This window comes from Ictidomys tridecemlineatus, chromosome 2, assembly GCF_052094955.1.
Source record: "Ictidomys tridecemlineatus isolate mIctTri1 chromosome 2, mIctTri1.hap1, whole genome shotgun sequence".
In the NCBI taxonomy this organism is placed as follows: Eukaryota; Metazoa; Chordata; class Mammalia; order Rodentia; family Sciuridae; genus Ictidomys; species Ictidomys tridecemlineatus.
Genome location: NC_135478.1, coordinates 8,711,410 through 8,726,944, shown reverse-complemented (window position 1 = coordinate 8,726,944; position 15,535 = coordinate 8,711,410). Strand labels below are relative to the sequence as shown.

General features: G+C 52.2%; 1 protein-coding gene across 4 annotated transcripts in view; it reads right to left on the bottom strand.

The window, feature by feature from the left end:
- The window catches only part of Carm1 (coactivator associated arginine methyltransferase 1), a 47,124-nt gene extending 33,202 nt beyond the window's left edge, over positions 1–13,922 (bottom strand). Inside the window, exon 1 of one of the 4 annotated variants that reach the window (XM_078036163.1) lies at positions 13,656–13,922. In XM_078036163.1, the coding sequence (XP_077892289.1) occupies positions 13,656–13,875 (220 nt within the window). In that variant the 5' untranslated portion in view covers positions 13,876–13,922. Of the gene's footprint in view, positions 1–10,115; positions 10,135–13,655 lie in introns of those variants that run through there. The other 3 variants (XM_078036161.1, XM_078036160.1, XM_078036168.1) reach the window with 3 other exon arrangements.
- Between the last annotated feature and the right edge of the window lie 1,613 nt (positions 13,923–15,535).

Below are 15,535 nucleotides of genomic sequence, written 5' to 3'. Positions count from 1 at the left end.
GAGAAAGGTCAAGTTGCCTCTGGGGTGACCATGGGATAGAGAAAACGTCCCTCACTGGGGACATCCAGACCTCACAAATCAGCTTTGGGAAGTCAGAGGCCTGGGGAAAACACTGGGCAGGAGGTTCCTAGCAAAGGGCTGGTCCAGAGGAGGTAAAGCCAGCCCTGCCTTCAAGGGTAAAGGCTTCTAGCTGGCCTGGTGTGGAGACCCTAAACAGGAGTCTAATTGTGGGGTGTGTAGAAGAGCAACCCCAAGAATAGTACAAGACAAAGAAAGGACTTGGCTTTTCTGAAAAGAACACTAGGGGCAATTACATGCAAATGTCTCCCTGGCCATGCTAATCAGTTGCTGTGACTGGCCCCTGCTTTGTGGCTACAAAAGGGATGGCAGATGTGCCTGGGGAGTTCTGCAGCCCCTGCAAATGTGAAGCTTAGTGGATAATTATGAAAAAGGGGGGCAAGGCAACAAAACCCCAGCCCCCTCACTCCACAGGCTGGCCTGTCCTTTCTTCTTGGCTGAGACTTTGAAGCTGTGATTTATGGAACACCAGGCAGTGGAGCGTGATCTGTGCAGAGTCTCATTGCAGGCACCAAATCACCCTCTGCGCTACCTTAGCCCCATTTTCTTTTTCTTTTTTTTTTTTAAAAAAAAAAAGAGCGAGAGAGAGAGGAAAGAGAGAGAGAATTTTTAATATTTTTTAGTTCTCGGCAGACACAACATCTTTGCTGGTATGTGGTGCTGAGGATCGAACCCAGGTCGCACGCATGCCAGGCGAGCGCGCTACCACTTGAGCCACATCCCCAGCCCCCTTAGCCCCATTTTCAAGAGCAGCGAGGCCTGGGGACCCAGCAACTGGTCCAAGAGTAAACAAACTCCATCCCAGCCTCTGGAATCAAAGGAAAATCTGGCTGGGAAGGCCACAGACACCATGTCCAGGATGGCAACGACACAGACCCCTGCCCTCCCCACTGCACGGAGGTAATTGAGCCTGCCTCGTAGGGTCACCATAGCCTGGGACACATGGCTGAGGGAGCAGTGCTTTGTGAGATCCTTAGCAGAGGGGCCATTTTCAGAGTCCCCAAAGACCAGGACAGAATGAGGCTGAAAGGGGAGCAGCAGGAGTACCCCAAACTGCACAGGGAAACCGGCCCTCAGAATAGCAGCACACAGGCCACTCAGGGGCCTCCAGCTGAGGACCAGGGCCGGCTCCCAAGAGGCCAAACTACACAAGATAAGAGGACAGGCCAGGGCAGCTTTAGCAGGGAAGAGGCACGGGGGGAACTGGAGATGGGCAGGAAGAAGCTGCCAGCAGCTGAGGCCCACTCAAAGTTCCTGGCCAGGGCCCATGTTGGAAGAAAGACTTTTGACCATGGGCCCAGAAGAGAAACAGGATGTCCCAGGACTGCGTAGCCGTAGGAAGGGCCTCTGCCAGGCCCCTCAGGGTTCCCAGAGCCTCTCCGGCCCCACCTCAGTTCCGAAACAGGATGTTTGAGTTAGGAGAGCCATGTCCTGCCCAGAGCCTCAGACTGCCTCACCAGATGTGACTCCAGATGTGGCACAGACAACAAGGTGCCAAGGCTGCCTGACCAGCCATGGAATCACCACACAGGAAAGCTGGGAGTTTAGTGAGTTTTTAGTGAGTTTCTAGGAGCCTTCCATGACCAATCCAGTGACAAAGGATAAGGACCAGAAGGGGAAAAGGAACAAGCCTCAGCTGAGACCTCCTCCAATCCAAGTTAGCACTTGACTTACATGGCTCTGACCTGAGGAGCATCAGACCCTGGGAGAGGCAGAGTAAGGGTTTGCAGGGCTGGTGGCTGAATAAGGCCTTGGCCCAAACACTACCGCCAAACCTTCAGTGCCTCAGTTTCCTCATTTGTAAAAATGAAGGGAGTGATCTGTGGCCACTGTGGCTCCCTGTGAAGACCTGCCAACTTTCAGGGATGTTATGATTGGACCAGTCGATAAATGAAAAGCACTTGGAACAGGGCCTGCAGGGCACTTTGGACATGCTTAACCATAGTAGGGACTGCAAGCGCTGATAAGCAGGGGCACAAGCATGGGGAAGGGGGAGTAGGAGTCAAGTGCCCTGTCCCCCTCACCCCAGGGCTCAGAAGCAGAGGACACAAGTCAGAAATCTGGAGGCTCCAGTCTGGGGTCAAAAGGACCTTTCACCTTCCCATATAGCTTCAGGAAGAATGTGTTGAATTCTCTGGAATGTGCCTCTTGGGTCCCTCAATATGCCTTTGATTAGTTATTCATGTGACAAGGGCACCCCTTTTTCACTAGAGCACTGATCAGCCAGGGCCCTCTAGCAGGCCCCGAGTCTCACCCACGCCTGTTGTCAGGCAGGCTGCTATACATAAAACCATTACACTCTGACACAAGTGAGGCACCCAGCGAAAAACGAACCCCACCTCCAAGAACACAATTAGCGGGAGGAGAGACCTGCCAACAATGTTAAAGAAAAACAGCCCAGACCGCTCCTGCCAAAACTGTGTGTAGTAATGAATCGCTTTAAAGAGACAGACAAAAAGATGGAATAAAAGGGAAAGGGGCTTTCAGGATCTGTGCAAGAGGCAAGGTGGGGGAGCAGAGCCTCCCAAAACCAGTCTGGACCTGTTTTCAAGAATGGCCAGCCTGGCAGTAAGGGACAAATGGCCCATAGAGAAAGGAGCAGATGTGCGAAGGAGGGACTGCTCAAATAAACAAAAATTACCCAGAGAGTGAAGGACAAGCTGGCTTTGGGTGGCAGAACATGGGTTACACAGGTGACCACAGCTGTCAGATGCATCAAACAGGACACCTAAGGCCCAGACATGTGCCTGTGTTGCCTCAACAGCAATGAAAGAAGTAATAAAAGAACCACCAGAGGAGGCCTGGAGCTCCTCGGAATCTCCAGGCCAACTCCTCTAGGCTAAGTCTGCTTTCAATTTCCTTCATAAAACTGGTTATGGAGGAACAAAGGCGGGGGTGGGAGTCAGGGCCTCCAGATTCTTCAACTCAAGTCTGAGCTGGACAGTGTCAAAAGCACAGAGCAGGACCAAGGCTTCTGTGGGTAGACTGGAAGGATGCTGAGGGCCCTCTGCTGGTTCCTGGGGCTCTGGATCCAGGAGCAGTTTAGCCAGGTCCCCAAAATAAGGTCTTAGGAGGATTTCCAAAGCCCCTCTGTACTCCTTGCAGCTCAGCTCTTCCTAGTCTTGGGGTTTAATGATCACCCTCACAGTTGAGCATTGCAGAAGCATTTCTCTTTCAGGCTTAGGAGTCAAATAATAGTACTATCTATCACTTACTTACCAAACTAGTCACTAACCTCAAAAAAGCCTTCCACGTTACAAGAAGAAACTGAAAGGAATGGAAGCAGGGTGGCTCTGCAGCCTGTGTTCTCAGGCACCAGCAGCTTCTGGCCCAGAAAGGGAGAAGGCAAAGGCAAACCAGCAGGGGAAAGCCATTTTGGCCTGCCACAAAGGGGACCCAGGAGTGCAGTGGGATTGGAAACTGAGACGCTGCACAGTCCTGCTGCCACTCACTCAGTGGTCAGCTGCTGCCCCGTCCCAGGAGTTTCCTTCGGTTAACTCTCTGGCCAGGCAGCCTCTCCCCAAGCCCTTCAATGCCATTCTCCACAGGGGACTCCCCAGGCCCCAGCAGGGAGGAGACAGAGTCCACATCTCTCTGTTCTCTAAAACTGGACTGTGCTGGGGTTGGACGCTGTGTCTGATTTTTGAGGGGCTGTGTCCAGTCACAGATGTCCACCCTGGCCAAAGCCACCCCCACCAACAAGAAGGCTGAGGCACTTGTCCAGGACCACACCACTCAGAAAGGATGGAGGGCAGAGCCAGACTTAAGCCCGACCTCCACCATGGGTGTCACTTCCTCCCTGTCACTGTTGGAATGAAAGCCACTACACACTCTGCTGCCCTTGGCTATGCCAGGCCCAAAAGTTCACTCCCAGAGCAGGTCTTCCCACTGCCAGGGAAGTACATCGTTCCAGACACTATTTTAAGCACTTGACTTCCGTCAGCTCACCACTCCCAACAACCTCTAAGAGAAGCATCAAGTTCCCCACTTTATAGCCAAGGAACCTGAGGCATAGAGTGGTCATGTGGATGGTGACAAGTGGAGTCAGGACTTGGTGGCTGGCCACAAGCCCCACTGTGCCTCCTGCTTTACTTATTCTTCTTTAGTGAGCTTAATGCCCCTTCCTGAGCAGGGAGGCCTGGTGACCAGCCCTCCCCTCAGATTTTATGTAGAGACCCTCCCCCAGCATCCTTAAAAATACCCAAGGCAGGGGCTGGGGTTGTGGCTCAGAGGTAGAGCATACGCCTTGCTCAAACTCAGTGAGGCACTGGGTTTGATCCTCAGCACCACATAAAAATAAAATAAAGGGATTGTGTTCCATCTATAACTTAAAAATATTAAAAAAAAAAAATACCCAAGGCACTAACCCTTTTGGGAACAAGGAACTTTTGAGTGATGGCTGATTTAGTACCTGTGGTACCACATTCTCAGACCTGCAGGTATGGGACCACGTGTTTACCTCAGGTGTCACCATACCCCCAGCTTCTAAAACAGCAACTGGCAGACAGCAGTTTCTGCGGACTGTCCGAAGCTGGATAAGTGGTGACCTCTGCACCAGAGACAGTGAGGCCACTCTCCAGGCCTACTTCCGGCTAAACGAATGAAAGGGCGGGTCTCCAGGTCCCAGGTGGAGGAAGGTTAGCCTCCCACCTCACTCCATAGCTTCACAGGCCTCTCCTCAGCTGCCAGTTGGCTGGGCCCAGCCCCCACCGGGTCCTGCAGGATGGGGACTGCTATCGAGGTTGCCTGTGCCCTGTGGGTCGGAAACCTAGTGTCTGCCCTTGGCTCTGGCTCTCTCTGACTTTTTTCAGCACCTGGAACCGCTGGCCTCTCCTTCCTTTCATGTCTTTTCCCCACGTCTCCCAGGACCCAGCCCCTTGCAGGGTCCCAACCTGTCCACTCACAGCACTTGCAGCTGACCAGCCAGGGCCGACTGAGTCACTCCTAAGGATGGTTCCTCCAGTGGTTGTCACCCTTTCTTTCTCAGGTCACAGATCCCTCTAAGAATCTGCTGGAGGGGCTGGGGTTGTGGCTCAAACCCATGAGGTCCTGGGTTCAAACCTCAGTACCACACAGAAATGAAATAAAGATATTATGTCCACCTACAACCAAAAAATAAATATTAAAAAAAAAGAAACTGATGGAAACCAAAGGAGGCTCTGCCCAGAAAAATGGGCTAAGAACCCACAGTAACACCTAAACCCGTTTACAGGGTGCATACACAAACCTAGGCACACAAGGAGGGGTGCCTTAAATGTACTTTCTTCATACCATAGCAGGAAGATGTTGCTGTGAACCCCTTTTTAGTCTGGGATGGAAAGAGAATCTCACAGGCTCATCTGAGGTCATAGTCACTGACACTTCACCTTTTACCCTGAAGCAAACAAACCTGTGATCAATTTCTAGGGACTCCTGAGCGGGGGTTGTGACTCAGTGGTGGTAGAGCATTTGCCTGGCATGGACAAGGCCCTGGGTTCCATTCCCAGCACCACAGAAAAATAATAAATAAAAAATATATAATTTTGAGGGGCTTATGTAAGCCCCCATGCACACCAGGGGCCATCTACAGACCAGATGTAGAATGCCAGCTCTGAGCGGCTGGAAGCCCCTCAGAAGCCTCAGTCCTCCGCCTGGGACAACTGGGCCTGTCCTTCCATCCAGCCCTCTCTCCTCAGTGGTGTTTCCCTGATGTCCTGGCAAACTCACCACCTCCCCAGGTTCTTGAGCAGATCCTAGAGAAAGACTTCCCTGGAAAGAGCTACACATGCCTTCCAGAGTCCCCTAAGCTAGTCTCAGCTGGTACCTCCAAGTCATTGGTGAGTTTGAAAGGCCCTGCCTGTCCACCACATCCAGACCATGACATGGGAGCCCAGCACTTGATGCCTGTGCTGGCCACTCTCCACTCACAAATTCATATAAGGGCCCCCAAACCCTGGCAGGTTGTACACATCACAGTCCTTCACTTCCACAAGGGCCAGTTTGTTTCAGATGACAACTCTTCTGGTTTTTAGAAAGACAATAATGTACAGGTAACTTATATTACTCTTCTGTAGTCTCTATAATACTCATAACCAAGCATGTCTTTTTAACAGAATGTATGACTCAGTGCCACTAAACTGGACACAGAAATTTATAAAAAAAAGGCCCACATGGCAGCTTACAACAGAATATGCTGTCAAATAAGTAGTAAAACTGGACTGTGCTGGGGTTGGACGCTGTGTCTGATTTTTGAGGGGCTGTGTCCAATCACAGATGTCCACCCTGGAACTTTTGAGTTTCCAAACTGCACATGAGGCTGTAGGCCTATGCAGGGACCAGATATGGGTAAAGAAGGAGAAGGGCCAAGAGGCCAGGACTTTGCAATCAGGGTGGGAAGCCAAGTCCACCTTACTGGAACTGCAGCGCAGTCTCAAACTCAGATGCCTAGAAAAAGGGGCTGGGGGCCTAAAGAGGTAAGAGACTTTTTTTTTTTTTTTTTTTTTTTTTTGGTACCAGGGATTGAACACAGTGGCACTTTACCACTGAACCACATCCCCAGTCTTTTTTTTTTTTTCCCAAAATTTTTTATTTTGAGACAACGTCTCACTGAGTTGTTAAGGGTCTCCATAATTTGCTGAGGCTGGCCTCTAGCTTGCCATTCTCCTTCCTCAGCCTCCTGAGTCACTGGGGTTACAGGTGTGAGATGAGAGACATTTATCCACACTTGATGGAAACCTGGGTTCAAAAAACTGCTTCTTAGCCTGGTATAGTGGCACATGCCTGTAATCCCAGCTACTCAAGAGGCTGAGGCGGAAGAATTGCAAGTTCAAGACCGAGTCTGGGTAATTCAGTGAGAACCTGTCTTCAAATAAAAAGTTAAGAAGGCTGGGAGTGGGGTGTGGTTGTGCATGCCAGTAATCTCAGCAATTCAGAAGGCTAAAATAGGAGGATCATAAGTTCAAGGCCAGCCTCAACAATTTAACAAGGCCCTATGCAACTCAGTGAGAGCCTATCTTAAAAAAAAAAAAAAAAAACCAAAAATAAGAAGAGCTAGGGATGTGGCTCAGTGGTTAAATACCCCTGAGTTCAGTCCCCAGTAGAAGTGGGGGGCAGGGATTTTAACTGCAAGGAACCCTGGGGCAGGTCATTTGTAACTCCTGGACAGGGTTTAAAGCTTTACAATCTAGTCCTTGAGGCCCCCGGTAGAATTCACCTTTTGTTCCAGAATACAATTCCTGAGCTCTGACCTGCTCTGAAGCAGGCTGAGGGGAGGCCGCTCTGCAGCCACATTCCCGGTCCATTCTCCAGCCTAGGAAGCTCCCACAGGCTTCTCTCCCCCTGCTCCTGTAGACCTGGTGTTTTGCTGCTAAAGCAATCTTCAGAAAAGACCCTTTTTGTCACATCTCCTGAAGGGTACACATCTCCTGACCACACAGTGAAAGGCTTGTAAAAGGCAATTCTGGCCAGGTGCAGTGGCACACACCTGTAATCCCAGCCACTCTGAAGGCTGATGAAGAAAATCAAAAGTTCAAGATAACCTAGACAACTGAGTAAGATTCTGTCTCTAGAAAATAAAAACGGCTGAGAATGTAGCTCAGTGGAAGAGCAACCCTGGGTTCAAAAAAAAAAAAAAAGCAATTCTGACGCAACCCCGTTTTCCCCTTTTGCTACTCCATTTCTTAAAGGGGACCCCCTTTGTTTCAAGTTGTCCCTCCTCACCATGTACTTGAGCACCTTTCCATAAGCCCGAAATGTCCTGGCAAGGTCCACATCTTCCCATGGCAGCCAGGGCAACTCTGCCAGTTATGTTCTCCCTTTCCCGCACAGCAAAAAGCAGCCCTGAATCTAGCTTAGCACATGGCTACTTGGGCTAAAGGCTACATTTCCCAGTCTCCTTTACATACAACTGACATTCTAGTCCATGGGATGGAAGCAGAAGTGCCCTAAGCCATCTTTCAGAAACCTTCCTTAACAGACATTTGCACCCTTCCTCACTCATCCCTTCCTTTACCCTACTACTGGGAAACCAGAGTGTGAAGACTGGACTCCAGTAGCCATGCTGAACCATGAAGATAGACCTCACGCATGTTTCTTTCTTTCTTTCTTTTTTGGTACCAGAGATTGAACCCAGGGGAACTTAACCACTGAATCACATCCCTAGCTCTTTTTTTACTTTTTATTTTGAGACAGTGTCTTGCTAAATTGCTGAGGCTGGCCTTAAACTTGTGATCCTCCTGCCTCAGCTTTCCCAAGCCACTGGAATTATAGGCATGCACCACCAAGCTAGGCCAAGACCTCACTTTAGAAGTGGTAGCTACTAAGGGTCTGGGTCTGGGGACTTCTATACCATCCAGCCCTAGAGACTTGGGTACCTGCCAACCTTCGGATTTAAGCACGAGAGCATAAAAAATTAAATACCATCTTGTTTAAGCGCTGCTACTTTGGGTCTCTGTTCCACACAGATAAACTGAATGCTGCTTATTTTTCCTTTCTGAAACATACACACACACACACACACACACACACACACACACACACACAGAAGGGTGGGCATCTGGCAGCCCTGGACTTCAAAGCCAGCTCTGCTGCCAGCCCACCATGTCATTTCAGCTGGTCAAGCCCTTTTACCTGTTTTTCCACCAATAAAATGGGATTAGAATCACTGATTCCTAGGACTTTTTAAGGACCAGTGCTAACATAAAGCAAGGGCCACAACCTGCAGGTTAACCAGCCCACACAATCCAGAAAGTGTGGTGCATTTGTGTTGAGCCATCAGGACACTTCACAATGAAAAGAAAGGATATCTGGTTTGTCTGACTAGGGCCATCTTCCCTACTGGCCCCCCTTTCTCCTACCGGCCTCAATCTTTTATCCCAGGATTTGCCATCTTTTTCTGTCAAAAAGGGCCAACAAGTAAATATTTGAGGTTTTAAAGGATACCACGGTCTCGATTAAATATTCCTCTTTGTGAGTCGGCTTTTTTTTTTTTTTAATTCAATGCTTCAAAACTATAAAAGCCTCTCCCAGCTCTGATTGTATAAAAATAGGCTGCAGGCTACATTTGGCCCACAGGCCTGGATTTATACTGTCCTTTCCCTGGCTGCCCCCAAGGTCAAGCACTTGAGTCTGTCTACACAAGTTTTTGCACAGCCTGGTGCACAGTAAGTGCTCAATAAATGACAGCAGGGGTTAGCAACATACAGATACTACTGAAACCACAATGCCCTTCTGCTGTTACCAACTTTCTCAATTGTCAGTCCAACTTGACAATAAAGTGTCTTAAGGGCTGGGCACATAACAAACATCCCAGCTGTCAGAGGGGTCCCAAGTCACAAGGGCTTCTGGTTCTGTGGCAGCCAGCCTTTCTTCACCTTCTTTTGACAAAAGGTTTTCCTCTGGGCTCTGCACACACTGGCATGCCCCCCCCCCCGCCAAAACCGAAATTTAGTCCCTTTCAAAGTTTGTCTCCCCTGTCTCTTCTTAAAAACAAGCATCAGGGAGAGCACACAGCACTGGCCAAACTGACCTGTGCTGATCAAGAAAGAAAAACCACACAGCTATCTCCAGAAAGGAGGCTGTGAAGCTGAGGGATTGAGAGTCTGACCTGCTCTCATCCCAGCCTGCCCCACCTCCTCTTCAGGAGAGCAGAGCTGCCTCCCAGAATGCCCAAGGCTGTGCCAGAACTTCCTCAAGGCTCAGAAGGACCAGCCAGAGGACCTCTACCTCTGCCCAGGGATAACCGTGTGGATTTAGTAGCTGCCTGCCATTTGGTCAATCCCATGGATAAAAGCCAGGGTGATCAAATGGCTAGAAGAGGCAGCGAGGGTTGCCTGGGGTTGAAGCAGGATGACCACAGCAGGATCTTCTGCAGCTGTCATCCTTCCCACCAGACAAGGTACAGGTGTCAAGAAACAGGGCCCACAAGTCTCTCTCCCAACACCAGGGGTATAAGACGGTTGGGCAGGCCTATAGCATAAGGAGCTCTGTCCTAGAACAGCCAGGTCTTTCCTAGGCCACAACAATGCCATCACTCTCAATAACATCTATGAAAAACTTACTGTTTACTGAATGCTTGCTATACGCTGGACACCCTGCTCCACACACCCAATCAACTTCGCCCACTTTCCTGGGCCCCAAGTGGCATGATTCCCACTGCAGAGGAAACAGAGGCCACGCACAGGTAAGTGTTGCTACAGGTGAGAAAACAGGCTCAGGGAGGTCAAATAGCTAGTTCAGAACCACACAGCTGACCAGAACCTGTCAGACTCCACTTTGAAGGCCCTCCCTAGCACCCACAGAAGACTCTGGACCACCACAAATATTCAAGGTAATGGAAGATTTGTGCCCTGGCCAATCCTGACTATTCCTCCCTATGTCCCCACCTACACAGATGCAATTCTGGGAATCTAGAAGCACAAGTGGGTCACAGCATCTGTGAGGACAGGTCAGTGTCAGTGCTCTGATGCTTACTCTCTGGGACAAAACATTTAGGCCCCAGAAGGGTCCAGGTGGAAAAAGACTGAAGCCAGGAAAGGAAGTTCATCCCAAGAGAAGGCCCGAAGCTCCCAGCAGCCTGCTTCAACCTGGAGGCGTAGGGGGAGCTCCCCCTTGGCCCACCCAACTGCCACATCTCCCTCCCATACCCCAGACTGCCTGTAGTACCTCAGACTTCTCCCAGAGGATATGGGCCAGACCTACTCTCAAATGGGGTGCATGTAGCCACACACCCCAGCCCTGGGACCATATTCAGAGCATACTCAGAGCAGTTCCTCCCTATGCTCTTTTTTTTTTGAGAGAGAGAGAAGAGAGAATTTTATTATTTATTTTTAAGTTTTTGGCAGACACAACATCTTTATTGTATGTGGTGCTGAGGATCGAACCCAGGCCACATGCATGCCAGGCGAGCGCGCTACCACTTGAGCCACATCCCCAGCCCCCCTCCCTATGCTCTTACTCTGTCCCCACTGTTCAGGCTATTTTACCCAGAGCAGCAGTCCAACCACTCTAAGGCCATTGCCAGCCCCTAAGGGGAGGCAGGTACCACTGCCAAGGAAGGCTTCATTTATTAAGCAAAGGGCTACAACAGCCTGAACCATGAGGAAACTGTGACACAAAGTCCCACGGCTAGTAGTAAAGTGGCAGGGCACAAGATAAGCCTATACAGTATGACCCAAGAAAGCGATGTCAAAGTCCTAATCCCCAGAATTAGGAGGGTGACCTTATTTGGAAACGGGGTCTTTGACCACATCATTAAGGATCTCAGGATGACACTGTCTTACATTTAATTTAATGCCAGGTATCATAAGAAAAGATGAGAGCCCAGAGAGAGATTGTGTAAAGACAGAGGCAGACAGTGGAGTTTTGCTGCCACAAGCGAGCAGTGCCTGAGCCACTGGAAGCTGGAAAAGTGGAGAAAGCATTCTCCCGAGAACCTCCAGAGGGAGCGAGGCCCTGTTGACACCTTGATTTCGGACTTCTGGCCACAAACTAAGAAAGAACACTTTCTGTTTTGTTTGTAGCTGTTGATAGACCTTTATTTTATTTATTCATATGCAGTGCTGAGAATCGAACCCAGTGCTTCACACATGCCAGGCAAGTGTGCTACTGCTGAGCCACAGCCCCAGCCCCAACACGTTTCTGTTGTTTTAAGCCACCAAGTTTGTGTTCATTTGTTACGGCAGCCCTGGGAAATTATTACACCCAGCTCTGCCTGCCTCCAGAGCCCATGTTTTTAACTCTCCACTAATGTTAATGTTACTAAAGTGTAAAGGGGAAGAAATTCTTTCTGACCCCTGAGAATAGTATCTGGAATTGAGGATTTCCGTTTGAGAAATCTGGACTTTTTCCCTCTTTAAAGACATTTTGCTTATGAATTACCTCTCATAGAAGATTGCCTGTGTAACTCATGACACTTCAGGATTATCTTTTTTCTTTTTGGTTCCTTCTCTCTCTCTTTTTCCTGGGGTGCTGGGGTTCCAATGCAGGATCTCACACACGCCGATACCCCAGCCTACTTTCATGATTATCAACATCAAAAACACAAAATGTAAAAACTGTTCTAAATTTTCTTCTTAAAGTTTATTTGAGCAATTGCAGTGGCACATGCCTATAATCCCGGCAACTTGGAAGGCTGAGGAAGGAAGACTCCAAGTTGGAGGCCAGCCTTGGCAACTTAGTTGGACCCTGTCTCAAAATAGTAAAGGGCTGGGGGTGTAGCTCAAGAGAAATAGAATGCCCCTGGGTTAAACCACCAATACCACACACACACACACACACACTCACAAGAAAAGAAAGAAGACCAAGCCTCCTGGAATTCTTTTTGAGTGTAAGGCCAGGGACACTAGCTTGAGAAACTGCTTATTAATGCTTGCCAAATGAATGGGCTTCCTTAGGATCTGAGATCCTGCTGAGCTTAGATGTCTGTCCTGAGCTCCCAACCCTTCTTCCCTCTCATCTAGTCCAAGAAGACCCTCGCTCCTCTCCAGTGTGACAAAAGGTGTCATACTTGGGTGACAGACACACTCCTTTAATCTATTTTCAAAGTCAAGGCGAAGGGAGAAGCCCATGTGAACCTACTGCTCCACACACTTCCCTTCAGTACACCCAGTTCCCAAAGTGGCAAAAAATTCCCACGGGGCCAAAGCTAGTAAAGGCCTTCTCCGTGGCTCCCTAGAGCATCAGTGCAGGAGATCCCATGAGACAAAGGCGAATGAAACAGAATAGCAAAATGTGAACGAGGAATCTGAGAGAAGAGAGGAGAAAAGAAAGAGTAACAAAAAAAAAAAGAAAAAGGATGAATTACAAAGACTAGGGCTGGGGGACGTCTTGGCAAGCACATTTGCGATTTTCCCCCTACTGAAATGTCAGTTTTGAAAGCAGCTTCTGAAAAAGCAACTAGATTCTCACATCCCCAAAAAGGCGACAGCAGGCGCGTGGTGAAGGAGGTGGCTGTGTTACCTCTTACTTCTAAGCCTAACAGAAAGCGGCCCTCCCCTTCCACGTTTCCATCCAGAGCCCCTTCGGTGGCCCGCACCACCCTCACATGGGCCCTCTCCCCAGCTCTAGAAGTTTCCCACTCGGAGGGTCCTGGAAGCCAAGCCCTCCATAGAGGAGGCACCCCGTCCTCCTGGCCGCCCCAGACTGGGAATTACTTTTCAACTGTCCTTAGTGGTCCAGGGGGTCCCCTGAGATGGCCAGAGGCCGCCCACACCCCACCCTCCTCCCAGCCTGGGCGGCCACACCCGCTCCCGACACCCCCTCGCCCGGCTTCCTGCGAATACCCCTACCACTGTCTGTCCCCCACTTCCTGCCCACAGCCCCCTCCCAAATCTCAGGCCCCTCACTCCCCATTTCGCGCTTCCCTCTTTATTCGGGGCACCTCTCCCCTCTGGCCACCACGCACGCCTTCTTTTCTCTCTCTCGGTCCCTGGACGCCGGCGCTCCACACCCCCTCACTCCCAGCCCCGACTCGGCCCCCGGGACCCCCAGCCAGGTGCCCCCCAGGCTCAGGGCCTCTCCGGGGTCCCCAGACCCGCCAGCCTCGTGCACAACCCCGCGCACTGCGCGGCCCTCGGCCCAAGCCCGGGGCCCCCACTCACGGCTGTAGAGGGCGATGCCCGCCGCGTCCGGGCCGGCGCGCACCTCGAGGCGCAGCGCCTGCTGCTCCGCGTGCCGCTGGATCTCGCCGTTCGCGTCGCCTATGGTGAGGAGGCGGGCGCCGGGGAACACGGACACTGTCGCGCAGGGCCCCGCGCCTCCTGGGACCGCCGCCCCCGCGCCGCCCGCGCCCGGCCCCACCGCCGCAGCCGCCGCTGCCATCTTAGATCCGGCTCCAGGGCCTGCCGCCGCCGCCGCCACCGCCGCCGCGCCCGGGCCCAGGCCGCCGCCGCTGCCGCCGCCGCCGCCGCGCAGGCCGAGGCCGAGGCCGAGCCGGGCAGCGCCACCTGCCGGCCACGCCACGCCTCGCCGCCGCCGCGGCCTGGCCCCGTGGCACAGCGCCCCCTGCTGGAGGTCTTGGGCGCGGGGAACGAGAGAATACACCCGGGGGCGGGCCGGCCCCGCCCCGCGCGAACGGTCGCCGCTTTGTGAGGTGGCTCCGCCGCACAGGGACGGCGGGGACGGGAGCGTGCGTCAGGGGGCGGTGCGCAGCCGCGCGGACACGCCTCTAGGAGATCTGGGCCCCGCCCCCAGGCCGGCGTGGCGCGAACGGCCGCGCTTTGTAAAGTGGTGCGATGACTCGGGGAGCGGGACGGAGCGTGCTTCACGGGGCGGCACCGGGTCGCGTGGACACGCCCCAGGGACCTGGGCCCCGCCCCTACCCCGCGTCGCACGAACGGCCGCGCTTTGTAAGGAGGTGCTGATGCTAGGCGCGGGCGGGGACGGCACTTGGCCGCGCGGACACTCCCCGGCCCCGCCCCGTAGAAACGGCCGCCCTTTGTGAGGCGGCTCCCCTGCCTCAGGGATGTCAGGGGCGGGCTTGAAGCCTGGACGGCTCGGACACGCTCCTGGGTCCGCGCTCCACCCCTTGGTCCCGCTCGATTTGGGGTAGCGTCTCGCGGAGGCAAGGCCCAGCTGCCACCAGGGCCCTCCCTATCCCAGCCACGTTCCCCTCCCACTGAGACTCTGCGAGGCTCCTGGCTCTGCAGGGGAGCTCAGAGAAGGGCGTGGCCACAGCCTAGGGCACGCCCCCATCCCGTGGCCCTATCCCGGCTACCCTAATGGGAAAGCGGTTTGAGATGCTCCTGGGCCTCCACCTTTAACCTGAACTCCGTCACTCAAGTGCTCCTTACTTTCCCATTATCTCTGCCCCGCCCACTGCCCCTTCCCCAGCCCTGGCCCGTCTCTCTCTTTCTTCTACACAAAACATTCCTCCTCCTCTCCCTCCGGGCCTCGCCCTTTCCCTAGTGGTGGGTAGTGACTCCAACTGTGGCTGCTCCTGTCTGCATTGTTCCGGGGCTCATTCGTTTTAGAGGGCCCAGGAGGCGGCTTCCCCCTTCCATAAGGATGGCCTTAGGCCTTAGCCTAAGCAACTCCATTTTAAAAACTCCACTTTGAAACCTGCAGCCTCACCAGGCACACCTAGGAGCCCTCTGATAATGATTATCAGACATAGCCCTGACATAAGTCACTTCTCCTCACCCAGACAAGCTCAGAGTGAAGTCTCTGTCATGTTGTCCTTGCCCTGATAATGGAGAGAGGCAAGAAAATCAGGGTGGGGACCACCAGACCAGATGCTGTAACCCCAGGGCAAATGATGTCACTGAGAAATCCCGTGGGAGCTGGTAGGGATTGAAAGGGTGGTCAGAAGCCCCAAATTTTAGTATAAAAAAGCAAATGAACAGACATTCAGCCAGCGACCCTGATGCCCTCACGCTGAGAGCCTGATGAGGACCTGGACTGACATCCCAACTCTTCTCATCTTTTGCCTGATCCTCTGCTTCTTCCTCACTGTTCTCAAACTCTACAGCCACATCTTGAT